This window comes from Electrophorus electricus, chromosome 7, assembly GCF_041902795.1.
Source record: "Electrophorus electricus isolate QZ-2024a chromosome 7, ASM4190279v1, whole genome shotgun sequence".
NCBI classification, from domain to species: Eukaryota; Metazoa; Chordata; class Actinopteri; order Gymnotiformes; family Gymnotidae; genus Electrophorus; species Electrophorus electricus.
The window spans coordinates 22,552,548-22,577,755 of NC_137503.1; the positions used below are offsets into that span (position 1 = coordinate 22,552,548).

A 25,208-nucleotide genomic window follows, 5' to 3' on the forward strand; every position below is an offset into this window, starting at 1 on the left:
AAGAGCGTTATACTACACTGGGTTAGTGGCCTGTAACAGGAGCTTTTTCAGCTGCTCCACAACCCCCCACCCCCTCCGCGCAGTCTCTTCCTCTGCCCGTCTGGCTGTTGCTGAGTGGTACTGGGAAAGCATACGGGCACCGATCGCTCATTAGTGGAGTCATGGGCTCCAAAACAAACAACAACAAAAAAAAGAAAAGCCCAGTCCATTTTCCATTTTAAACCGTCATGGGTGGCATCAGCTGCAGAAACAGAGAAAGAGGAGAGATGGGGGTGGAGGGGGTGTCCTCGGCTAGCGCACCGCCCATCGCCGTGACCATCTTGAGTTTGATGGCTAGCGTGACGATGGGAGCTGAACTCCAACTGCTAGGTCAGTTCTGGGGAGGCAGGGTTGGCACACCCCCACCCCATCCCAGCCAGGAGCGCACCAAGGCACCCCAGTACCGCCACCACACACCAGCCTGCTACGGTACCAGGTGCCAATAGGAGCTTGGCGGGGCAATTAATATGCCCCTCTAACTAAACCAAGGTTTGCACAAAGCAGAAAGCAGCACAGAGAGAATGGCAGGGGTTGGTTTATTAGTGTTAAGGAGAATGACACTAATGGCAGAGTCAGTTAGAGAGAGTGCTGTGCTTCTTTATCTGTGCCACTCCAATCCAAAACATGGCAAAAATGAACGGGGGGGGGGGGGGGGGGGGGGATGCTGAAGGCAACATCAACAAATTTATATATACAGTCATTAAGCATATAAAAGGTTTCCATAAAAGACATCCATTATCTAGAATCTGGTTCATCCAATGGAAAACAGATACATTAATGTTTATTTAAAAAAAAAAAAATCCCTTTTGTTCTCCAATGTGTCATGAAGATCAAAGAGGCTTCGTAAAGCGGAGCTGCTGCCTTCGAATGTGCAGTGAAGCAGAAGGGACGCTGTGGGCAGCTCCGTCCCATCCGGAGGAGACGGGCGGGCGAAGGCCGGGGTCGTGGAACGTTTCAGACGGTCCATGTTGTGCCTAAATGCTTTGATTGAGCGTTGAAACATTTCTTGCAGTGTGGTTCTATAAATTGTGCTATTAGTCAGACATCAAAGATCTTCACTGCACATAAAAGCAAAGGGGGGGGGAAAAAAAAAAAAAAAAAAAGATCTGACAGGTGACGGGTTTTTGATCGGAAAGATTAAGGACCATGAGTATTTGTGCTGCCTTAAGTGTTTCATTTTTACAGGCTTTATTATTTTTAGACCTCTTTATATCTCGATAGACGAGCACGCTGGTGTATCCTCAGTCATGCTGCCCCATAAATCCCTTCTCTACACCCCCCACCCAACCCCCACCCTGAGCATCTACAACTCAAACCAAATGTTAAGCAAAATCCTGTGATGCATTACGAGCACATTACATCCATATTCCTTTTATCTGAGCACATGACTGACAACTGATATTACAATTTTCTTGCATGGTCAAAGCAGATATCCAACTTCCACACAAACAAGGTCGCTGGAGTAGCAGCCAGTTTGCCCATTGTGGTTAGAGCGGAGTGTGTGTGTTCAGAAGAGGTCACCACTCCCTACCGTGTAAGGGCAAAGGGCCGTGCTCACAGATGCTTGTGAAAACATTCTTCACTACTCTACGACCTGTATAGTCAGTTTATTCCTGGAGGTCTGGGGACTTAAAATCTCTCTTTTCTACAGTCATCGCTCCCTCTCACAAACATCCACCCGCACAAGCGCACGCAAATAAAGATGACTGTGACCATCAGTGCTTTTCATATACAAGGTGTATGTATGTACATTCATATACATAAAAAAAAGAAAAGAAAAATGAGTTAAAAATAAAGAGAGTGCAGCGTTACCGGGGCCCCGTTCTCCCACAGTCCTCGGGGACGTCCCCCAGGGGACGGGTGTGCGTCTGCCTGGAGGCCGTCCAAGAGCAGCAGCCAGGGACGCGTCAGGCCAGTCTGTCAGTTTGCGAGTTCAATGGTCAGTTCGACGTCCGTTAAAAGTTTCCGTGAAAATGTGCACATCTCTCCCACGCTTCTCATCGGGGATGGACAACGGTGGTGCAAATGGAACCAGTAGTGGTTGCTGAAGGGTAACAATGAGCGCACACGCTCGCACACTCGCTCACACATTCGCTCGCACACTCTCGCGCACACATGCTCAAACTGAAAATAAAACGCTTCTTTATTCAATAGTCCTTCTTTATCTTGTAGCCTATCTAGTTTCAGGTAAGATCTCTGGCCCTTAACACAGGGCCCTGCCGTCCCTGGCTCGATGCGGCCCCGCCCACGGCCCGGTCGTGACCCCGCCGCCGACAGCGCTATATGAACTTGAAGCACTTGGTCTTGTCGTGAGGCAGCCGGGTCTTGAAGAGCACCGAGTCAACACGGAACTGCGTGTAGAGCAGCGGCATGTAGCCGTACACCTTCACGAAGAAGTTGATGCACTTGTGGCGCTCATGGAAGTGCGAGTCGTCGTGCGACAGCGCCTGTGGGCAGCCAGGGCAGCGGAACGTCCAGCGTGACGTCACCTGAGCGGGTGGAGAGGGAGGAGCCAGAGTGAGACATGGGGCGGGGTGGCGGGCACTTTCACTTCCCCGACGTCGCATCGTGGGCCGATTCGCCCGAGCAGGTTGCGTTCCTTGGGTTCGTCTGACCTATCGCTGGGTTTGTCTGATCTATTGGCGAACCACTGCGGATAAGGGTGTGGGCTTATGGGTGGGGAGCGGGAACAAGAAATGAACGGATCTAGTAAGAGAGTTTATGAATTTCCAGGGAGGGATAAATATTCTGTGAGTCAATTCTTCTGACAAATAAGATCACAGTTCATAAAGTTTTATTATATCCAGTCCCCACGCTTCAGGAAAGAGAACTTGGAACATTAAAGTGCCCCAAAATCCAGCCCTATTTCAAGTGTGAAACTGATTTCAAAGTCAGCTGGTTTGGAGAACGTGAGAAAACCTGAACTGTCTAGCTCACAGCATTTGAAGTCTTTGGGTGTGAATACACACGCACCCATCAAGAGAGTCACAGTCTTACTTTGCCCATTTCTTACCCACATTATACTGACACAATAGCACAGTAGCCTTTCTATGAAGAAAGGTCAATACGTATCATAAGGTCTGCTTACCTATTGGTTAAAGCACAATTCAGACTGAGCTTCTAACCCGTCAAACAAGTCAAACTAATAGTGTATCTAATACTGTTTACTATAATAAGACAGACAGACCCACATGCAGATGTGCTTTGCTCCTCTGACACACTGACCTTGATGGGCGGCTTGCGTGTGATATGTGACACCAGGAAGTTCATGGCGATGTCCTCACAGTTGATGTATTCATCTACCATGTCCCGAATGGCCTGGGGCATCACGTAGGAGTACAGATAGGCATAGTACTGGCCAAGCAAGAAGAGAACAACTTCACAAAGACAGTCCAACCTCACAAGGACATTCAACTGATTTTCTATTTGCCTTTGGGTGTATTGTTGCTCTTGTGTTTAATAAAAAACTACATCCATACAACCACAGGTTCGGATTTGTCAAATCCGACTATAACGTAACTAAATATTCTCCATTGACATTCCTTCAAAAATAATTACACATGCTTTCAACCGGTTTTAGTCCTTCATAGTAACAAGTATACATGTTAATATACAAAACCTGTTAACTGTTACAACAACACATTTTCATCCAACACATTATTAAAACTATACCATAATACTGACGTTTCTAAAACTAATTTAGCACATGAAAAAATAGACACGGTCTATGTCCGAAATGGTCTCCCCGTGTACTCACTCACTAATCCCCACACAGGCAGTTCTATGTACTACACTACACAGGTACCAGTTGGGGAGACGACAGACAGAATTTGGGCAAGACTGGTTTGCGTCCTGTACATCAACAAGAAGTAGACTAGCGGTACAATCGACATGTCTACAGCTATGTCAATAAACACAACTGAGTGAAATGCTGTAATGCTGAAACTAAACAGAACACTTAACAGCAAACTGGGTGCCATTTCAGACACGCCGCTGCGCTTACGAAGTTTGCCGGACGCTCTTACTCAGAGAGACTTAAATATTAATCAGCGGGATGGTACGTATGCTTCCTGGGAGTCAAACCCGTAACCTTGGTGTTACTAGCACCATGCTGCTCTACCAGGTGAGATGTTTTAGGAACAAACACAACAAGCCAAAAAATGCAGAACTACATAATTAAAGCCAGTGTGTTCTTCCGGAGGAGACCCCTGGGAGCAGACCCCTGGGAGCAGCTCTCAATGTCACATCACACGCTGACTTCACACATTCAGTTGACTTTGACCACACGGTGGTAAACTGCATCAAATAGTGAATTACAGTAATGTTTCATTCATGGACTGCCAAAAGAGGATATTACAATATGTCCTTTGTTAACCATTACCAAAATACTGGTGCTTGCAATTCTGTTATCAAGGAATACAAATAAAAATCACCTCCTGTAACAATTTTTAACATGGCTCTATGCATCACCATCAACCTTGATCATTCCAGACGTGTGTGTTCTGTTCATGCTATTCCCAGAACTCAACAAACCGTTTTAAAATGCAAAAACGGAGGCCGATCTTTAACCGAGTCACGTTAAGGGCATATCGCGATAGCGGCGTGCAGCAACACGCTCGCTATTTTTTCGGTCCACGTTGCGCGGCTCTTGTGACAAACGTAAGCAGAGGGCTTTACCTTGTGGAAGAAGGCGGCCCCTGTCAGTACCATGGAGAGCTCGCACGAGTAGTTGGAGTTGTAGAGCCAAGACTGGTGGTTGACATCCCAGGCATGAAACCGCCCCGGGAAACCGACAACCCGATCTCTGGCCTCCCGCCAGACTCTGGGAGGCAACGAGACATGGGGGGGGGGAGAGGGGGAGGGAAGACCGTTTAGCTCGGAACAATGATTGAAAGGGTAGTGATTACTCTGGCTGCACCTTTCAGTAGCAGATTCAAGTTAACTGACAGTGTAGGAGGTCTTAATGCGGTGAAGGGCTTTCTGAAACGGGTTTCCAGTGTTCACTGGCAACCTGTGGCCACCAGAGGCTGCCTCATCGAAACAGGGCTCGGTGTAGCTCAACACCCCGGCTGCTGATACTCTCCCTCCCAGCAAACCATCCTCACCTCCACAAGACTTCTCACACCCACACACACACACACACACACACACACACACACACACCCACCCACACCTAGCAGCAGCAGGTCGAGGTGACCGGACTCGAAGCCATTCAAGATTCCACCGAAGAAGGCTGACTTTGCCGGTGACCTTCACGCACTGCTAGACTCAGGCACCCGGGAGCACAGGAACAGTGAAAGGACAGGCTTCTGTCCTCCACCTGCCGGGCCAGATCTGCCGCAGCCCTGCTGAGCCAGCGGTCCTGAGCACGTACTCCGAGCCCTTCAAACATAGAGAGAAGGCCTAGCGCTACACCTGGCCCCCGACACACTTTCTGGAGGGGGGAGGGGGGGGTACAAAACACCACACCACCCAAACTCCCTACTGAAGCCTTGTTTTAGGTGAAGATCCCACTGAATCTGAAGGTGCTTGTCGACAATGTCAAAAGACCACGCTGACACAAAGCAGCTCTGGGCAAGCCCAGTCCGAGAGGGAACGCTTCAACACTGCACGAGGCCGTTTGAAACAACGGAAGTCTAAAGTTCTACGTTCCTCCTTGTGAAGCAATGCTTTCACTGTCGTCCACACAGCCTGTGAAGTGTGCAAACTTTTTTTTTCTGGAAAAGAAAGAAATTTTACGATAAATGCCCTTCCTTTGCCTGGAAACGTCCATTCCCTCTCGTGACACCGGGCCTTTCCCCTCAACTCCCATTCCTTGGAAATCAAGGGAAAGACAAAAAAGGCAGGGAGCTAGACACACAAACTAAACATCAGATTTTCACCTGAACCCAAACATGATTTCGTCGTGTCGAAGATGGGCGTCGTCGTCGATGGACAGGATGGCTTCCGTTTCCACGGCGTCCCAGGGAAGGAAGCGATTGTTCAAGCTGTTCTTCTCTGTCCGCACCACCTGTGAACAGAGGTGCAGCTGCCAGGTCAGAACAGCGTACTGTTAGACACCGCAGAGATCAGGGACAAGCTGCAATGAGAAGCCTGAATCTCACACGCATGTAACACTGCCTTGGGTAGCCAACAATTACTTGTGAACACAATTAATCTGAGACAAGTACATACATGACTTTAATTAATTAGATAATCAGCATTCAATTTTACAGCTATTTTGGGACTATGGGAATAGAAATCCGGGTTAAACGTTTCCACTCAGATTCCCAGTAAATTAAGCAAATGAAAAAGAGATGAGCAAAGAACGTTCCAGAATGGATTAGGAGCTGCATCAGAGGGCACTAAATCTGGTGTGGCGTAGAGTTTCCATTTCAAAGTCAACGTTCCTGATATTATCTGTTTCCTGTAATATCAGCAGCTGTAGTCTGGCTGAACGTTGTATGTGTGTGTGTTTGTGTTTTTAAATAAATACAATCTGCTGCAGAACATTATACACCCAGCACTGTTATTTCCACACCTTTTCTGCCCCAGAAAAATACCACAGGCATATTTTTACGGCCAGAAAATGTTTTGGTCAGCACTTTCAATTTTTATCACTCTTAACAGAATTTTATATTTCATATTTAATATTATATTATCATCTCCCCCTGTATTTTAGACATTCGAAAAGTGTGTGTGCACGCGTGTATGGGGGATAGGGTGCACAGCCGTCTGGTTCTCTCTTTTCGTGTTTCGTTCTTGTATGAATAAATGCTTATGTCAGCTTGCAGTCAAGCTGTGATGAAGTTTGCTGACTCCACAAAGTTTCCTTGTTGACATACTGCACTGGTTAGCTGAGAGCAAGTTACCCATTTCCACTAAAGAACTGGTAGGTTTGGCCACATCAAAGCAAAGCCATCTGAACAGACTGTGATGGTGTGGTTTAATGATGAAGCTCTTGTCTGCAGGCAGCATTGCTGAATATTACTGTGTAGTCAGCCTTCAGAATTGTACAAGATGGACTTTAAAAGCGAAACACCAACCAGTCCTATACATATATTTTTTGCATAACAAGGTTGATAAAGGACAGGTGTGACACATGACCGATTAACAAGGGAGTGGCGTAGTGATAGACACACACACACACACACACACACACACACACACACACACACACACACACACACACACACACACACACACACACACACACACACGTATGTCTCGGTGAGGTTTCAAAAGAAACAGGATGTTTCAGGGACCTTTCATCAGCTGTGCATATATTATTGCTTCTACCATTTTTACTAACACTACATCTGTACATCTTTACATATTTACCAACTCACTCTCCATCTGGAATCTGCTTCTGTTGTGTGCACACTCTTGCACTAGGCCGATGAAGAACCTCTTTCTGAAACCTTTTCCCATCTGATTCAAATACTCATATACGCAGATCAAACAAACTCACCACAATAGGAAGGCCGATGTCTGGCCAGAGAAGATCGTCTGAAGGTGGCTTGGGGGAATTCCAGACGACCACCACCTTGTTGAGATAGGGAAGGCCATTCAGCCTCTCCAGGGAGTTCATAAGCACTTCCTCCCGCTCGTATGTCAGCATCACCACGGTGAACTGTTCTCGTGGGACGTTTCCGCCGAGGGCTGCCTGAAACTCTTTCCCAGAGCCCCCAGACCCTCCGCCGATGGGCCGGAAGCCAGTACCTGAGCCCAGGAACTTTGCCTCTGAAGGAAGTACGGGGTCCAAAGGAGTGTGGGGGAACAGATGGAAAGGTCCCGGAGCACGATTCCAGGTCAAGTAGACATCCGATACCGTGTACGTAAAATTTCGCAAAAATCTGGGTGAGGCGTAAGGCGGTTCAGTTTCTACTGGCCCAAGGTCCAGATCGCCGTTGTCGGCCATGTTGGCATCGGTTCCAGCCATTTTTCCTGCTTTGTGAGGGATCTCCTGGGCAGGTTCCTCTTTTATGGGTGCGGCGGGTATCTGAATGCGGGTTCGGACACTGGCCAGAATGGTGTTGAAGATGCTCTCCGAAGTGGAAAAGTACGTTTCCCAAAGGAATCGGCCCTGCCGTCGCATGGCCAGCAGGTCGTTGTCGGAGAGGCTCCGCAAAAGAAAGTGCAACTCTGTGATTCGGGGTTTGGGTACCATGATGGCTGCCTCGTTCCAGCGTATAAGCTGGTGATACGGCAACTTGGAGTGGTCGCCAAGCACCACGGGGATCGCGCCAACCTCCAGGGCCTCGAACAGGCGCATGTTGCAGCCCGCTGACGCCACCAGGTGTCCGTTGCCCGGAGCGATCACCAAGGCAAACGTGGACGCTTTGAGTATCTCCAGTCTTTCTTCACGCTCCCCGCACAAGGCCCACTCAGTTGGCAGGCTGGGCCTCGGTCGGTTCTTGCAGGTGAACTCGACGAGCACCTGGTCCAGGTGGCTGTCTTGGACGGCTTTGAGGGTGCCAATGATGCGGTCGTCATAGTCGGCCGGCGGGTCCCCCTCAATTTCCTCCTCGAAGGACTGGGGCGGCACTTCCAGCAGGCTGCTCCTCAGGGACTCCACCTTCTCGCCCTGGAAGGTGAAGAGGTATTTCCTCTTTACCGGTACTTGCGGCGGCACCTCCAGGAAGTTGGGCTCAGACAGAGCGTGGACCATTGGGGACACGACCAGGTCAAAACCGTCTCTGTACTGCCGCTCCAGGAAGGTGGACTGCGCAACGGCTGCCCGGCCCGTGCTGACGTTGTACAGAAAGTTCTGAGTCAGCGACTTCCTGGACAGGTGCACCAGCAAGTGATTGTGGCCGTCGGATCTCCAGTACGGCAAAGCTTTCAGCTGCCTTTCGAGGTCCATGGGGGAAGGAGGAGAAGACAAAGGTTCCTGTACCTCACCAACAAGCATCACGTAAAGACAAGCGATATTTGGATTATCAGTGACATACACGCTGCTCTTTACAGATGATGCAAAGGCCTGTTTGACCAGGGGATCGACGTTCTCACCCCAGGAATAGGACCCCGTGTCATACACGTAGACCGGAAACCCGGACGTCAGCGGACACCTAGCATAATCGAAACAGGTGTGCAACCTGCAGGCTGGCACGGACCTCGGAGGAGGCAGCCCTGGATCATCTTTGTCAGGCAACAGTCTGATCGGCAAAGACAACTTTGGTTGGTTCTGGGCCATGAGCTCCTTGTAGGAGTGCTCAGTCTGGCTAATGACATTTTTCAGCTGCAGCAGATCCTGCTTGGCGCTGTCGATGCTGCGCTTGCAGGCCTCGATGCGCAGGTTGAGGCGGGCTATCTCGCCGTTCAGCTCCTGCCGCTTGGCCTCCAGCTGGAGGAGCTCTTCGCTCACCGACTCACGGATGCGGCACAGGTCCTGCACGTGCTTGGCCTCACACAGCTCACCGCCGGGCCGCGGCCCGAAGATGCGCTTGTCCGGCCCGCCCGCCTCGTCGATGGTGGTGAGGTAGTAGTGCGCGAGGAGCGGGAAGAAGACCAAGATGAAGAAGAGCATGAAGCTCAGCCAGGTGAGCGGCAGGCGCCGGAGCACCCACGACTGGCTGCCGTTGCCTGTGGCGCTGCCGCCGCGCTGCATCGTCCCGGGGTCACTCTCCGCCACGCCGCGCCGGTAAAGCGGGTCGCCGGGGAGATTCAGCAGCCATAGTGTGGTGTTGGCGTCCGGATTGGATTTGCACGTGTACGTGGAAAACAAAGCATGCCTTGCTCTTTAAAGGACTTTCAAATATAAAAGTAAAAAAACAAACAAAAACAAATCTTTGTCTTCAAATTTCCCGGGGCTTCAAATAAAAGGAAACTTCATCTTCGAGAGAGCACGGTCTGAGCATATCGCCGGTTTTTCCTCCTCCCTGCTGCGTACCAGTGCTAAGAACTACCCGATGGTGGAGGCGAGGTACTGAAGAGGGAGGTGGACACGATGCCCTTTGCTGAAGTGACAGCTAGAGACGTGGCAGACGGGCATGTGTCTCCGCATCGCTGCCCTCGTCAGAGCCATTCTGCTCAGCATGAGCCCATGGTGGGGTCTGTGGCACGCTTTCTGACCAACTGTTCTCTGGAGGCCAGTGTGACATCAAGCAGGACTTCAACCGGACACTCAATCTGGGACACACACACACACACACAGAGAGAGAGAGAGAGAGAGAGGACTTGTTAGGCAAGCAATTAAAAGTGAATATTGCTACATCTGCTGTGAAATTAAAACCATCGAGGATATCCTTTAAAAAAACAAAACAAAAAAAAAAAGCCTTTTCATCCCTCTCTCGTGTTTATAGTACTGCTGATGGACACGTGTTCGTCTTACCTACATGCGGCTTTAACATGAGCTTTAAATAAATAGTAAAAAAGAATAAATGAATAAAACAAACAAAAATACATGCGCATACCCTGGAGCTTAAAAATTAATACACATCAGATTTAGTTGGTTTTTTTTAGCACCGATTTTCCTGTTACACGGAGATCTTTCCTGGCAACCATTAGGACAATCCAAGCAGGGCTTCAGACAGACAGATCAGCGCAGGACGAGGAGCCGTTTTCTCTCTCTAATGGAGCGAGCTGTCACACGGAAGCTGCACCTGCTCTCCGGCTGGGCGGTGGGGTGGGGGGGATGGGGAGGAGAGCCGTGTAGCATCCCACAAGCCATTACCCGTGCCGCACAGAGCATGCAGAACACACGCGCGAGTCCAGTCTCTGCACGGCAACTGACAGTTCGTGAGGCTGAGCTACCAGTATGGTCGGGACTGACCGTGTGCGAGGTGAAATAAATATTATCGTGCTGTTATGTGCAGTTTTTTTTAAACAATAATCTGTTGTTTAAAAACAACAACAACAATGTCAGGGTTCTTGCACCCTGACAGCCATTATCAAAATAGCTGCTCTGAGGAAATAAAAGGGGAAAGGTCCATCCTTGGCCCTTAATTAGGAAATAAAATGTTTCATTAAGTGGCTGTATTAACCAATCAAGAAACCTCTTTATAAAGGAGGCGGTCCTATTATTACCTGCCTGTCAATTATTTCACAGGAGTGTGGTCAGTATATAGCAGGGGAGACCGTGGGAGGAGCTATAGCTGTGGGAGGGGCTATACCTGTGGGGGGGGCTTTGGACGAAGGATTAGATGAAGAGCATGAGAATGAGCGTTGAGGATTGAAGGGTCAGAAGCGAGCAGGAATGGCAGGCAGACAGACATTGCACCCAGCAGCTTATAGTTCCCCTGACTGCCATTAAATCTGCAAGATATTGCCAAAACCTCACCAAGCCGTTACACTGCCCAGGAGGAACACACGGGTGAACCCTTTAATCAGGACACTCCCAGCACACAGGCTCTGCGACTGTTCACAGGGCCTGTTTATGCACTATAAGAACATAATTACAGAAATACCAGCAGCTGGCAAAGGTCAGTAATAACAAAAGACAATATACGGCACAGCCATTACTTGCAGGCGGAAAAGAAAGGACGAGCCTGCCACGTCAGGCCGGTTTTACTGGGACGAAGTTCTTTGGCTCGCCCCTTGAGGAGTTTGAACCCTCCAAGCTTCCCAAACCTGGCAATGAGGATTAGCCCGTCGAGGATGACTCAGCCGTTCCATGGAATAGCGTTCGTTCCGTTGTTAATCCTCCTATTTCAGGAGGTGCGCTGGGAACACCGCTGACAGCGATAGAGGACAGAGTGTTCAGGCCTGGGCGTTCGATGACTTCAAGTCTCTCCCTCATCTCGCAGACGCAACGGCAAGACAACGCAAACACTTCCCACTTAGAATTCAGGTACTTAATTTTGCACATTATACCGTAACTTCTTATCCTCTGTGTATTGATAGGCAAGTGTGTGTCTACATATTTAAAAGAGCCAATAAACCCGTGACCATGAAAACAACCTCTGCGTTCCAAAAATAGCTGCACACGTATATGCCGGGATGACAGTCGGGTCTTAAGACTTACAGATTCTCACCTTATCGAAAATCGAACGCTTATCCACCGAGACCAAAAACAACGTGGAGTGTAAACAGGTAAAAAGAGGTCCTGGTGTAACTGACCTGGTACACCTGGCAAGGTATTTACACCACCAGAAACATGGGTTTGCTTCCGAGGGGAGCACGTGTGCTGTCACAGCGGCAAACACACAAGTCACTGCGGATATGTGTCTGCCGAGCACTGTAAATGGTTTTCAAGTTAGCGGCGCCAAGCCTAAGCGCCATGTCCGTGAGAGCAAACAACTCCGGGGCAAAGCCACTCCCCTGAGCGTCCAACCAAACCCGCGTATTCTCCGCAGCAGAGCAAACTGATAACAGACTCAGGTAGGCATTCAGATCCAGTCGCCAGATTGAGAGCCGAGTATCGTACCAATAAACTGTCGTATGACAGAAATGAAAACCCACAGTGGAAGGCTCATAAGAAATCTCTCACACACACACACACACACAGCTCTGAAACCTTCTGTGTTCATCAAACATGCTACCCCATGCACACACAGATTAGATACGCACACTCCACCTAAAAGAACCGATGCCCCAAAATAGATAGGCTATTTCAGGAGTTTAAAAAAAGCATGCCCCTACACAACACGCACACACAAAATGACAAAAACGTACCACATAACGGTCTTCAAAGATCGCTTTGGATAAATTTGTAGTTGCATTGTGTAATCCTATGCGGATGCGCATATCGATAGTACTGAATGTCTTGGTGCTGAAAACCGGAGGCTCACAGTCATCAACTGTGAGCCAGTAAAATACCCGATTTCCCCCCCACAGAGGTCAGCGATGGAGGTTGACAAATTCCAAATTTAACCCTGAGGTTGGAAAGACAAAATTTTTCACTTCTAGAACTTCGCGTGTTATTGCTTGATTCCGAACCAGGAACAGCACAGCCGTTTTTCATCCCCACAGCTGGAAACACCCCAGAGAGTGACACCGATTACTCTAATTAATGCCGATTCAGATGCCTGCATAAAACAACAAATCTAATCTGATAAAGGCTGAAGGCTAGAGAGCACCAGACGAGCGGATAAAACGACTTTTAATTAGGCATTAAGCAAACCCAAATGTATGCGCGCCTCAGCGCATCGGGGTGATTTCCTGTTGCGGCACGACGGGCCCAGGGACACGCGGTGTGTGTATAGCCATTCCACCGCAGGCAGACAAGCAACAGCAGGCCTGGTCCGTGCCTGCGCAACCGCGGGGGAGGACCCCCGGGGTCAGCGGGAGAGCAGAGCACCAGCTGGTACGGGCGGAGCTGGGTGCGTGCGGAGGAGCACGGTACAGGTTGGGGTGGTGTTGAAGCAAGCGCAAAGGGGAGAAGGAGGCAAGACGGGAAGACTGACAGGAAAAGAGAAACTGAAACCGAATCCTTTCCGTACCCGCGGGCGGCGACAAAGGCGTCTCGTCCGCATTTCTGCCTCCAGCGCGGAGATTAGACAGAGCGCGGAGCTGGCCTTTGGCCAGCGCTTCAGCAGCTGTTTGTGGCAGCCTCGTGATAAGGGGCGGCATCTGGTCCTAACCGGAACGTTCTCGTGCACGTTTCACGTCCCGCTGCCTGGTGACTAGGCGTCTTCTTGGGGTCGGTAACTATGCTACTTTTGAGGGACTAACCAAGGAGTGACTTAAACGAGACGCGCACTCGCCTGGAGAGAAGTGCGTGATAGAGTGGACCGCCAACTGATGCAGCCAGGCAGTGCTGGAGCCTGACGCTTTATCCCCACTCAAGCAGGGAAAGAAGAGAGAAAGAAAGGCTTTTGATACCAAAAGACTAGCATACAGGAGGAGTGGTGGAGCAGGCAACTGTGTGGAGCCCAGTGGGCTGGGGAGCAGCTGTTCTCTCTCTCTTGATTTCAAAGGGCCCTGAGGGCCTCTCTTCTGGCTACAGACAGAGCAGAGGAATGCTTTCTGTTGTACGTACATCCATCTGTTAGCTGACATTGAAATGGACGTGCATCACGAGGAGCCCTCCAAGCAAAGCGCGCCCAATGGCTGGAGGACTACTGCCTTCAAACGAGCTCTGAGCGAGCCCCACGCAGCCTGTCGCCAGAACAACACGCCTTCTCACTTTGTTTTCCTGAAGCCACTGACACTCTTGGAACAGCCAAGCCAGAGGGAGGAGCAGGTCTGGGCTGAAGACAAAGCAAGGGGTTTCATTTAAGCAGCTAATTACAAGAAGGAAGCCTGCCTCCCGACGCAGCGAGTCACACTGGTTGGGTGTACGATTAGAGAGCGGCGAGAGCACGGCTTTCTGGGGACGAGGCGTTCGTGACTGCAGTGGCTTCTTTAGTGCCAAGGCTGTGGCCTCCTTCCCGACCACCGCGTACTACCGGGGATTGCTTGACGGTCACCTCTCATGCTGGACACGGGCTCTCAGACCCAGAGACTAGGGGAGGGAATTTTTTGGGGGTTTTTTTCATATTTTGGATGGAAAAGGGCATTCTTGTAAATGAAGCCTTAGCCCCAGAGAGAGGTCAGACTACTTCCTGGGAACTGTCAACATTTGGTGACTGGACACGGCCATTCTCTGCGGCATTGGGACCCGCTTTCAGACACCGAAGATGCCTCCTTGCTGGGTGTTCTGATATAGCACAGAATTAACACGATCCAAGAAACAGAAATCATTTGGGCAAAAATAAAACAGTACCAGTCACATCACATCATGGGGTCACCACTGAGTTATGAATATACTGCAAAGCTCATTGCGTCATGTAGTAACATAATCGCAATATATTATTTTGCCCTGCGCTATGCAGCCCTAATCCACATTTAGACTATGTTCAAAAGAGCATCTGCGATGCAGTCCAGTGAAGCTCTTTAGTATGTGAATGTAGTGGTGTCTACTAGGAGAAGAGTGATTGTCCAAAAAAAAGAGGTACTCATTTTAGCAGCCCAGAACATGTGGCGTGATGAAACTACCTAGCTGATAATGACAGTTTCCTCTAGGCGATAATGACTGTATTCCCTAGCTGATAATGGTCCTCGAGGAACTGAACAGCTAACGTCTGAAAGAACCCTGCGCTGAGGTGTCAAAACAGCAGTCACCCCTGTCTGCCTGAGCAACTGTCACTTCTAGCTGTTTCAGTGGTCACAGTGTGCTCTTTAAAACTATGCCTTTCCACGACTGCATGCTTCGACGTCCCAGGTGGCTGCCAGAGTCGCCCTCGACGCCGGGGTGCAGCTCTCGAACAACGGCGCGACGCTGCCCGGGCTAGTGTTCCACGCCGGTAACCACAGACCCAGCAGGAGCTGGAGCGGGTGTGTTGTCAAAGGGAATGTGCTGTCTTCTCTCATGGTCCGGAACTGCGAATCCTTTAGAAGCTAGATGGCCAGAACACTCCAAGATAGTAGACTGACCACTCTGCAAGATAGGATTAAGGTTCCAAAATATGTGCAATGATTTCACGTCTTACACCATTGGGTTCGTTATGCTGTGAGCTTTCTGTTAGTGTGTCAATAAATTGCTACTTAAACTAAGACGTTTTGCATTCTGTACTTGATTGCTTATTGCCAAGGTAATAGGCACTTAAGCATTAATGAACCAAATGAAGTATAACTTTTGGCATTGGACTCTTACACTCTTATGATTAACTTAAAGTTCATCAAATGTTATTTATTATTTATGATCTTACTACAGCAGTCTACATCATCGGGGGAAGATTTTTTTTTATATAGTTTGCTCGCTTTTAACGAAATTTGCAACAAAAAAAAGTCATAAAATGCAAATCGCAACCATATTCCAAAGGCCCACACTCGGAGAGATACCGGCGCACAAGCGTAAAGAGAGCTCCGGCGTTAACGACCGGGAGGAACACCTCCCGACGGTTCCACAAAACTCATTAAACGCCAGCGACTCCGCTAAACGTCGCCGAACGTCCCCAGGCCGGTTATGGACAAGCCCCGTCCTGCAGTTCCCGTCGCGCCTCGGCTCCCGCGCAATTTTGGTCAATTGAGAAACGCGAGGTTGTACACAGCAAGGCCCCGTGAGTCGCTACTTCGGCTCTCATCTCTCCAGCCATTAAATTTCATTACCGGGCCTGTCGAGCCACCGCTACGCTTTCGTTTTACACGGGCGGATCAAACGCGGCAAAGGCTGCCTGCTAGCGCAGCCCGGCTCGAGGACGTTATTCGAGAAGCTACCACGAGATAGACACGCGCGTTAACGCGGGAACGGGACAGGAATAGGAAAGACTAACGAATTGTTCAGGTGAAGGGACTGAGATCGCGGTTGGAGTTGCCCCTTCTAGCACGGCCAATATATGACAAACATCTTTAAAATGTGTTCTGAACTACTGAATTATTCACTTTATCCACAACCTGTCTGTAACCCCCAAAATTCGTGCAACTCCCAGCTTTAAAAACACTGCCGTAAACAGCATTGCAGGCCTCACGTCAAAAAAGGCGCTCAATAATTAACAGCTGGTATTTTTTCCATTTGTAGTTTAATGTGCATATCTTTGAAGTCCATGCAAGCCACATGAACTAGAACACCAAGGTCAAACACACCCTGTACAAACATATCCAGGTCAAATCATAACGATATTTGCTATGATGCGTGTCCTTGTATAATTCAACAAAAACAACTTTTTAGCCAATCAACAGATGTTTGGGATTCAAGAAGAATAATGTTATATAAAGCAGGCCTTTCTTGTGGGGTTGATAAGATCTCAGCCTTGTGAGTGCAAGACAGGTTTAGATATTACTGTGATACCATGAAACCGTGTCATTTTCAGGCTACTAGGCATTTTTAAACTGTAACAGTCCTAGAGTCAGCAGTGGACGACAACAAACACCAACTTCCAGATCTTAAAAGCTGGATGTGTGTTAAATCAAATGTCATATCCAAAACCAACCAAAGGCACTGGTGACATTTCAAACCTCTGCCATACCCCCTACAAGAACAGAACGCGTTTCATTTTTCCTAGGTCTTCAAGGTGTTGGAAGCTCAATTGCATCAAAGCATTATGGCCACAAACTACTAAAGAGTTCAAGTAATGCTTTCCAATGATTAAAATAGTCAGCGTTTGTCCCGGGGAGGTGGGGGGACAAGGCTCAGGAGCTGAACTAAGACCTCAAGAGCACTGGAGTGTTCAGTGCATACTCTGCCCCAAGACATCCAACTCAGCTGAGGAAGCATTTGGCAATCAGCTGATCATTTCAAATCTGGGACACTCCACATCCATTCTATCTTACCATGGTCAGTGTTAGGGCTGCAGAGTAAATGGCAAAATAACGAGCAAAATCATAACTTGCCTGAACACACGAATAAGTGTGCAGTTCCCACCTTAATGCCAGAGTAGTGTGTTGAGAAACTTAACCACAATCCATTTCACACCCCAACCAGCATGTGTTGGCCTCTTCAGTAGCCAACATCCTGCCAGCAACCACAGTTGGAGGGGGCTAATCTTAGTTGGAGGGGGCTAATCTTAGTTGGAGGGGGCTAATCTTGGATCTGTATTAGCCCCGAAGAATGCAACGGAATTGACACACTCATCCAGCGCTGACCCTTGGAAGGAGCCAGAGCTGCCGCGTTTCATCTGCCCGTGGCAGCGTCAATCCGGTCAGGCTCCTTCGGGCTCTCTGGCGGGCCCGGGTGAGAGGAGGTAACCTCCTTGCCCGCAGCTGCCCGGGGTGCGATTAGTTTTCCCCTGAAAATTGGGGCATGGGGGTGGGGGTAGGTGTGTGTGTGTGCGCATTTGGAGGTCCCTGTGGGTCAGCTATGCCTCGCTCCACGGAACGAAGCCGGGGCCCGACGCGGAACAGCTGGAACAGAGAAAAGGAGGGAGGAAACGCAGCCTCCCACAATCTCCACGGGAACCAGAGTGAGGAACTGCAGTGGCGGCCCCGGCTGTGCAGGAGCTGTGGGCTACGTGGGTCCTCGCTATATCATCACGGGTTGGAGAGGCTTCAGAGAGATTATTAAAATCGCAGCTTGACAGAACCGCGCCAGGCGCACGGCACCACCCTGCTGCCATGAGGCCCTCAATGACGGTGAGACATTCGCATGCAGATCGGGAAAGACACTGCGTGGTCTGTCCCAACTGGTCTGAAAGTAATGCGATTTCCTAACTATGTAAAGCCAAGCCTCAAATTGCTTGGATGCTCAGATATATGACAAACGTGTCTTAGACTCACAGGAAAAGAGAATACATTGTTTAGCTGTGCTAGAGTGAAAGTGTCAGAAGCAGTTTCAAGGATTACCAGTATTAATATGATCATTTTATTATTATGAAATTACTATTATTTATTTAAATAAAAAAATACTTGCTGCTTACCTACCTAAATCAAACTAGAACCTGCAGTAAACATTGTTTAGTACACTAAACACTTAAGCGAGACCAGCAAGTTTTACTCATCCTTAGGAACGACTGTTTTCAGATAAGCATGTATAGCCCATCATTTGAACATGCGGATATGCCCCCTTTCTATCTGCACAATGCACTTCAACTCCTCATCAGTTATGCTATTACACGTCTCACGCACTTATATAAACGCAGGCATCGCAATACACGGACAGACACACGGTGACACCCACAGAGAGCCTACACAGTTCTGTAGGTAACCTAGTTTCGTTTACTGCACGATGACAACGTAATCGCTGGATTACGAAATGCAAAATGCAAAATGCAAAATCATCACTGAAAGATCCAACTTAATCATCGCGTGCAGCGAGGCGGAAATTACGCGCATGGATCGCGATGTGTCCGATCACTGACAGCTTACTTCGCAGCTGACGTGACAGCACATGTTGATCATAGTAAATAAAGAATCGTAACGCACTGATAAGTAACCTAATCCGGGTGTGCGTCCTAAAGAGGAAGGACGGCATGACAACGGTGTAATCTCCGATCGCTTCTACAGTAAAGGGCACTTCACATGAGTGGCTGTGCCGCTTACACGGCTTTTCCCGCGAAGCTGTCTTCACATTATGAACGTTAATGTCGTCGGTTTTCTCCTACAAACCCAAATTGCGTCGTTTGATCCATCGATCGATATGATGATGTTGACTGACTTATCCACACGTCACACTTTGCCTGTCAGATAACCTACCTAGGTCGGATGTTTCGCAAAACGCTCTTAAATACTGCTGTGAATAAAGATCGATAGTCGTACCAACTTAACTAGACGCAAACGATTATCTTAGTGGTGCGTTTCAACAGACCCAGCTAGCTGCTCTGGCTGTGGCTACCTTTGATAGCACTGGCTGGGGATGGAAGCGAGAAAGAAAACGAATCTGTGAGGCGTGTAATCGATTTGGCCAATAACTACTAGGGCTGAGATAATCAGCTCGTTAGCCACAACGACCGCTGTTCGCTTTCGCTAACAAGCTGCGCTCTCCGGCTAACAAACGTTAGCGACGCAGCTAGCCGTGCTACGGTTCTTACCCGGTGCGAAGCTCTGCATCGGAAACACGGATTAGATCCTTCGCTTTGATGCAACTCCGTACAAACGGCAATTTAATGATGTGAGGAATTAGAGGAAATATCCCACGGCGGGTAAGTACAGGGCGCAAGGGCTACTGGTCAAGCTCGGTTAGCGTAGCTGGTATTCTGTGTCCAAACGTCCACGGCAGGCACACAATCTGAACTGCATTGTTAGAACAGCTATGCAAACAGTCGGGGCATGCTGGGAACGTTGACGCTATTCATGTCTGTGCTGTGCAGTGCAATAGCACCACCTAGTGGATAGATACGTTGTTTGCGTTAAAATAGAATTTCGATCTAGACGTTTTTGATTCTTAGGAGCTAGAAGTTTTATGTTTAGACGTCTCTCTACTCCAGTGCAGTAGGTGGCGGTAACAACGAAAGATCGTTTTCGCAAAACGTAGAGAAACCCTCGACATATGTTGCCATGTTGAGAAGCAGATTCCCCATTTACATTCACTGAAGTTGGCACACTCTGCAAAGAATTCATGAATTCATAAATGAAGTGAAATCTGATCTCTTAGATTGACATATCATTTAGAACTAAGGTTGTATTTATACGTGTAATAACAGAGGTATGTTATCAATAACCCAATCTCAAACATTACGTTAAGATATGAGAAACGTTTTTGAATGAGCTATTTTTGCTTTCCATACTCGAGTGGCATGATTCAAATAATCCGGTGATTCACGAATATAACCATGTTAGTTTGTATAGAGAACCGTACACCCATCCCGGGGACTAAGAAGGAGGACTACTGTGTCAGAAGATTTTCTGATGACATTTTGTTGCTTGAATTTCATTTTGTATTCCAAAAACTGAGATGGGATTTGGCAACCTCAACCTGGTGTTTCGTCTTAATAGTGGCAACATGGAGAGCAGCATGTCAGCTTTTGCCTATTACCAGTCAGTCAAGCAAAAAGCGGCGTTAATGCAGGTATGGATGGTTTTGAAAGATATTATACGATTTGTTACGCAATAGGAGACATAGCTTTAAGTCAGTTTCTCCCCGGTATATCAGTTTGGAAAAGTTGTTGTAGCCAGATCACGTTAGCAAAACGTTCACGCTAGCTAAAGAGATTGGAACCAGAGACACTCAGGTAGATTTGCTCAAGAAGTTATTACTTACATAAAAAATTATTTAAGTGCAGACCAAACGAGTGTCCAAAAATTAGCTAAAGTAAATCATTATGTATATGTATTTTGGAAGTATTATTTAGATAGTATTTTGCTAATTGAGGTAAAATTTGTTAGTTGAAAATACTAACAAAAGGATTCTTTGTTCCTAATGGTACTGGTGTACCTTTGAGGATAAATGCATATCATTACATGTACATTCCGCTTCTGAGGTCCACTCTAAAGTTGAATACTTTCCATGCTCTTGTTTTGTAAGTCAAATGCACTATTTTCTTCCATGTATTTTCATTAACAGGTCTGTCCATCCGTCAAGAGGACGAGAAAAAGAAAAGAGACTGTCTTAGCGCTATTGGAGAAAAATGGGAAAAAAATCAAAAGTAAGCATACTGCTCGCAGAAGAGCAAACAAGGAGGAGAATCAGGAAGGACCCGTCACTGTAAGTGTTCACAATCATTTCGTACTTTTGGAGGTGCTAGTTCTTGTCTTAATTGGGTTGCGGACATAATGCCTTGCAGGAAGAGCCGTGCCTGTCGAACGGGACCGAGCGTGTAGGTGGCGAGACCCTGCACGTGCTCCTTACTGACCTGGTTAAGGTCAGCAACAGCAGAGACAGGGCCAGCAGGCTGTTTCAGTGGCTCCTCTGTCCCGTTCTGTCCAAAACGTTTTTCAGGTACGACTCCGCATGCTTCCGTACACGTTAGAGGCAGGGAATTGCATGCTGGCAGATGGATGTGTAGTGTCGTCTGTTTGTTTTTGTTTCTTTCTTGCAGAGCGCACTGGGAGAAGAAGCCCCTCCTGATCAGGCGCCAGAATCCGGATTATTACAAGGGACTGTTCTCGACGGCTGAGTTTGACCGCATTTTGAGAAACGTGAGCAGTTTGGTGGGATTACTGTTAATTAATGCAATGGAAAGTGTTGATGGTAAAGATAGCAGGTTGATGGTGGCAGTAGTGATCCTCTGGATGCTGTTCAATAGGACGACGTCCAGTATGGGGTGAATCTCGATGTTACAAGCTACGCAAATGGCAGAAGAGAGACACACACTCCTCCAGGGAGGGCGCTGCCTTATACAGTGTGGGATTTCTACGAGGTGCAGTACCGTGCTTTGTCTCAACACCCTGCATACCATACAAATGCTCATGAATATTAATACTTACTACATACATGCGCGTTACACATAAACTAAACATAACAGGCCATATGTCATTCTTTGCCTTGTGCAGATTCTGTATTTGTCTCATTGATGTAATGCAGCTGCAGTTTCATTTGCATCGTGTCATTGACTAATTAGCAGTACCATTGTGGATACTGCTTCACAGACCGGACGGTTTAGGGACGCGTTGTGAAGTTGTTCTGATGAATTATGGATAAGGACAATGGTGTTTTTAAATCAGCCCTCTGCCATCTTTACTCAGCCTCTTGTGATGTAGATTCTAACTGTTGCTGTGTGTGCTACACTCGGCGCACTGTTGCAGTGAGCTATGGGTCCAAGCCAGTTCAGAGCTGACCTCTCGGAAACTTGAGAGAATATTTCAGTTTATAACGAGAGGAAAGAATAGGAGGGAGATATTCCAAGTCCTCAGAGCCTTGGAAAACCGCGTTGCTTCCTGGATTGCCACATTTACTTCAGTGTATTGCTCTTCCAGTGAGTGAATGGTTCATCAGTTAGCTGAGGTGAATCATTTGTTTAATGACAAACACCAATCACAAAATGTTGTGTTTTGTTTTTTTTAAACACCTTGCGGTCATAGTATGGTGTGTTCCAGGGTGTAACGGGCGGGTTCTGTGTGCTCTTTAGAGTGGGTGCTCGCTGAGGATGCTCAACCCTCAGGCTTTTTCTTCCACGGTCTGGAACGTTCTCTCCATTCTGCAGGAAATATTCAGCAGCATGGCAGGAGCCAATGTGTAAGATTGAACACACAAGCACTGACCCTAATCAGTTTCATTCAGAACACAGTAGGTTGCTGTTTGTTTATTTTTAATTTACTAATTAGGCGACAGGTGATGCCTTAAATCTCATGTCTGTGAAGGTATCTGACTCCGGCAGGAACACAGGGATTTGCCCCTCATTACGATGACATAGAAGCATTTATTGTGCAGTTGGAAGGGAAGAAGCACTGGAGAGTGTATAACCCACTGTGAGTCTCTATTTACTCTCAATTGCTACTAATGCCAACCAGTCGCTTGTTCACTGTAGACTAAAATCAGTGTGTCTGGTGCTGTGTAGGTCTGAAGATGAAAAGTTGCCTCTTGTGCCAAGTCGTAAGTAGTTCAGATGGTGCAGACACAGCACAGCACTTTGAAATAAACCCACAAAACCTCAGCTAAACTTTGAAGACTCCCCATGTTCACATTCCATTCTTTCTCACCTCTTCAAGCTAATTTCAGTCAGGCTGACATTGGGAAGCCTATAATGGACGTTGTACTGGAGGCAGGGGACCTGCTCTACCTGCCTCGTGGAATCATTCACCAGGGAAACTGTCTCCCCGACGCCCACTCCCTGCACATCACCATCTCCTCCTTTCAGAGAAACAGCTGGGGAGACCTGCTCCTCAAGGTGTGTCCTCCCGGGTCCTGGGCTGCTTCCTGTCCACTGTAGTGTCACACACTGGCTGACACCGCTAGAGGAGTGAGAGCCTTTCAGTCTGATGGTTCTGTTCCAAGTATAAGTGGTGAGCTCTTCTGTCTGAACGCTAGGTCATGCCAGCAGCTTTGGAGACAGCAATGGAGGAAGATGTGGAGTTCAGGAAGGGGCTGCCCATAGATTACCTCACTTTCATGGGAGTGCAGAACTCTGACAAGGTGAGCTTTTGCCAACTAATCCTGGTTCTCAGCCGTGCCATCAACAGAAACGTGTCTTAAATCTTAACTGCATCTGTCTTGAACCTTTACGTGTGTGTGTGTGTGTGTGTGTGTGTGTGTGTGTGTGTGTGTGTGTGTGCGTGTGCGCGCGCGCGCGAGCAGGAGGATCCACGCAGGGACAAATTTTTGTCCCACATTCAGGGTTTGATGAAGAAGCTTGTGTCCTATGCTCCAGTAGATGCTGCTGTGGACCAGAAGGCAAAGGAGTTCCTGCATGACTGCCTGCCACCTCTGCTAACTCCAGGTAACCTGCTGGTACTTAGAACCTGTTAAAGCAAAGGTAAACATAAGCAATCTCCTAAGAAGTAATGAGCAAGTGTCCACATGTGCTTTGCTGTCTCATAAGCAAGATTGTTTGACCTTGAAACCCCAATGCCTTGTATGAAGCAATGATAAAAATTTATGAAGGTACCAGTTTTTTTTCTTAACCAGGTGGCCAGTAGACCTTCCTTTGGAGAAGCTAAAATGGATATAATATGCTCCCATTTTCTGGTGTGTTGATACTCCAGCTAGTTTTATTTATATATGTGTGTGGGGTTTTTTTTTGTGCAGGTAGGCTATCCCATAAACAGTGCATTACATTAGTGTAGGTGGAGACTGTCATCTGTAAATATGGACTATATTATGATCAAGCATGCAAAAGGAAGGATGTTGAATATATGATGATGAAATCTATAAAAATGATCAGTAACATTTATCTGTGTGTGTGTGTCTGTCTGTGTGCAGAGGAGAAGGCCAGCAGCGTGTGGGGGGCACCTGTGAGATGGGACGATGGAGAGACAGTAGACATGGCTGTACATATAAAGACGCAGACCAAAATCCGCCTCCTCCGCGGAGGAGCGGCTAGGTCTGTTCACTGTACAACACTGCACACTCTCAGCGTCTGCCTCTGGGCTCACGTTCGGGTCTTTGCAAGTCGGAGTCATTAATTACCCTGATGATGACCCTGTCAGATTTCGATCAAGTTTAACACCGGTTGTGTTTATCTTCAGACTGTGCAGTGATGGCGAAGCTGTCTGCCTTTTCTACACCACCGAGAACTCCAGGGTTTACCACAAAGACGAGCCCAAGAGCATAGAGATCAAAGTGGAGGTGAGAGCTATGATGTTTAAGACTGCTATATGCTTCTGTTAACACACTGAATCAGAGGGATGTTCAGGACTGCCTCTAGTCAGCTTTGGCATGTCTTCTGTAGCACACAGACGCTGTGGAGTTTCTGATTCACACATACCCAGAGTTCGTCCCTGTTTGCAGTTTACCATGTGAGACAGCTGAGGACAAGGTATCCTTGATTTTGATTAAAATAAAACAGTGTGATGAGTAGTTCTTTAATTTTCTGTTGTGAGCTTTGTCAAGTTTAAGGCACAATGACTCTGCTTTACAGGTATCTTTGGCAGAGCTGCTGTTTGAGAAAGGAGTAATCCACACATCCGAACCTTTGATGTCAAAGTGAAAGGATCATTTGTTGACTCCAGACGACGTATACCAAGCACAGGAACAGTCTTTGTTGTACCTTTATTTTCCATGGAAACTAATTTCATGTAGGAAAAAAAAGAATAAATCAGTAGTGTATTTGAAGCACAACTCTCAAATATCCAGAACCTTTGCAGTAAATGATTTCCCTTAAAGTTTGAGCTTAGCGTGATGGCTGTTGATTAGCGTCATGCTGTTTTTAATGGTCGTCGTTTCTAACAAGGTTGGCAGAACTGATGTGAAGCACCATGCTGCTACATCTCTCCTTTATGAAGAACCCTCAGCCTAGTAA

The 25,208-nt window shown here is 47.8% G+C and overlaps 2 protein-coding genes across 5 annotated transcripts; one reads left to right on the forward strand and one right to left on the reverse strand.

The window, feature by feature from the left end:
- Window positions 1-558: 558 nt before the first annotated feature.
- On the reverse strand, window positions 559-19,912 carry extl3 (exostosin-like glycosyltransferase 3). 3 transcript variants are annotated; one of them, XM_027000797.3, is made up of 6 exons: window positions 19,404-19,912; window positions 7,490-10,149; window positions 5,922-6,049; window positions 4,717-4,861; window positions 3,265-3,393; window positions 559-2,528 (listed from the first exon to the last, which is right to left on the reverse strand). In XM_027000797.3, the coding sequence occupies exons 2-6, from the start codon at window positions 9,626-9,628 to the stop codon at window positions 2,319-2,321; spliced, it is 2,751 nt and encodes a 916-aa protein (XP_026856598.2). In that variant the 5' UTR covers window positions 9,629-10,149; window positions 19,404-19,912; the 3' UTR covers window positions 559-2,318. The 3 variants fall into 3 exon arrangements, with proteins under 3 accessions (XP_026856598.2, XP_081573150.1, XP_081573151.1); XM_081717024.1 differs by lacking the exon at window positions 19,404-19,912 and adding an exon at window positions 12,634-13,156; XM_081717025.1 differs by lacking the exon at window positions 19,404-19,912 and adding an exon at window positions 11,590-11,655.
- Window positions 11,692-25,077, forward strand: riox1 (ribosomal oxygenase 1). 2 transcript variants are annotated; one of them, XM_081717029.1, is made up of 16 exons: window positions 11,692-11,809; window positions 20,308-20,380; window positions 20,876-21,016; window positions 21,096-21,250; window positions 21,351-21,450; window positions 21,558-21,671; window positions 22,380-22,486; window positions 22,612-22,719; window positions 22,809-22,843; window positions 22,960-23,138; window positions 23,279-23,383; window positions 23,546-23,687; window positions 24,170-24,290; window positions 24,436-24,535; window positions 24,639-24,725; window positions 24,828-25,077. In XM_081717029.1, exons 1-16 carry the CDS (start codon window positions 11,736-11,738, stop codon window positions 24,894-24,896), a joined length of 1,710 nt encoding a protein of 569 aa, XP_081573155.1. In that variant the 5' UTR covers window positions 11,692-11,735; the 3' UTR covers window positions 24,897-25,077. The 2 variants fall into 2 exon arrangements, with proteins under 2 accessions (XP_081573155.1, XP_026856600.3); XM_027000799.3 differs by lacking the exon at window positions 11,692-11,809 and adding an exon at window positions 18,815-19,514.
- The last annotated feature ends 131 nt before the right edge of the window (window positions 25,078-25,208 follow it).

Coding starts and splice junctions, on each gene's coding strand:
- extl3 (XM_027000797.3), bottom strand. CDS start 9,628: ATGCAGCGCGGCGGCAGCGCCACAGGCAACGGCAGCCAGTCGTGGGTG. Junction 3,394..4,716: donor GGGCCGCCTTCTTCCACAAG/GTAAAGCCCTCT, acceptor TTGCTTGGCCAG/TACTATGCCTATCTGTACTC. Junction 2,529..3,264: donor CACGCAAGCCGCCCATCAAG/GTCAGTGTGTCA, acceptor CCACCCGCTCAG/GTGACGTCACGCTGGACGTT.
- riox1 (XM_081717029.1), top strand. CDS start 11,736: ATGACTTCAAGTCTCTCCCTCATCTCGCAGACGCAACGGCAAGACAAC. Junction 20,381..20,875: donor AAAAAGCGGCGTTAATGCAG/GTATGGATGGTT, acceptor TTTCATTAACAG/GTCTGTCCATCCGTCAAGAG. Junction 21,451..21,557: donor TTGACCGCATTTTGAGAAAC/GTGAGCAGTTTG, acceptor GCTGTTCAATAG/GACGACGTCCAGTATGGGGT.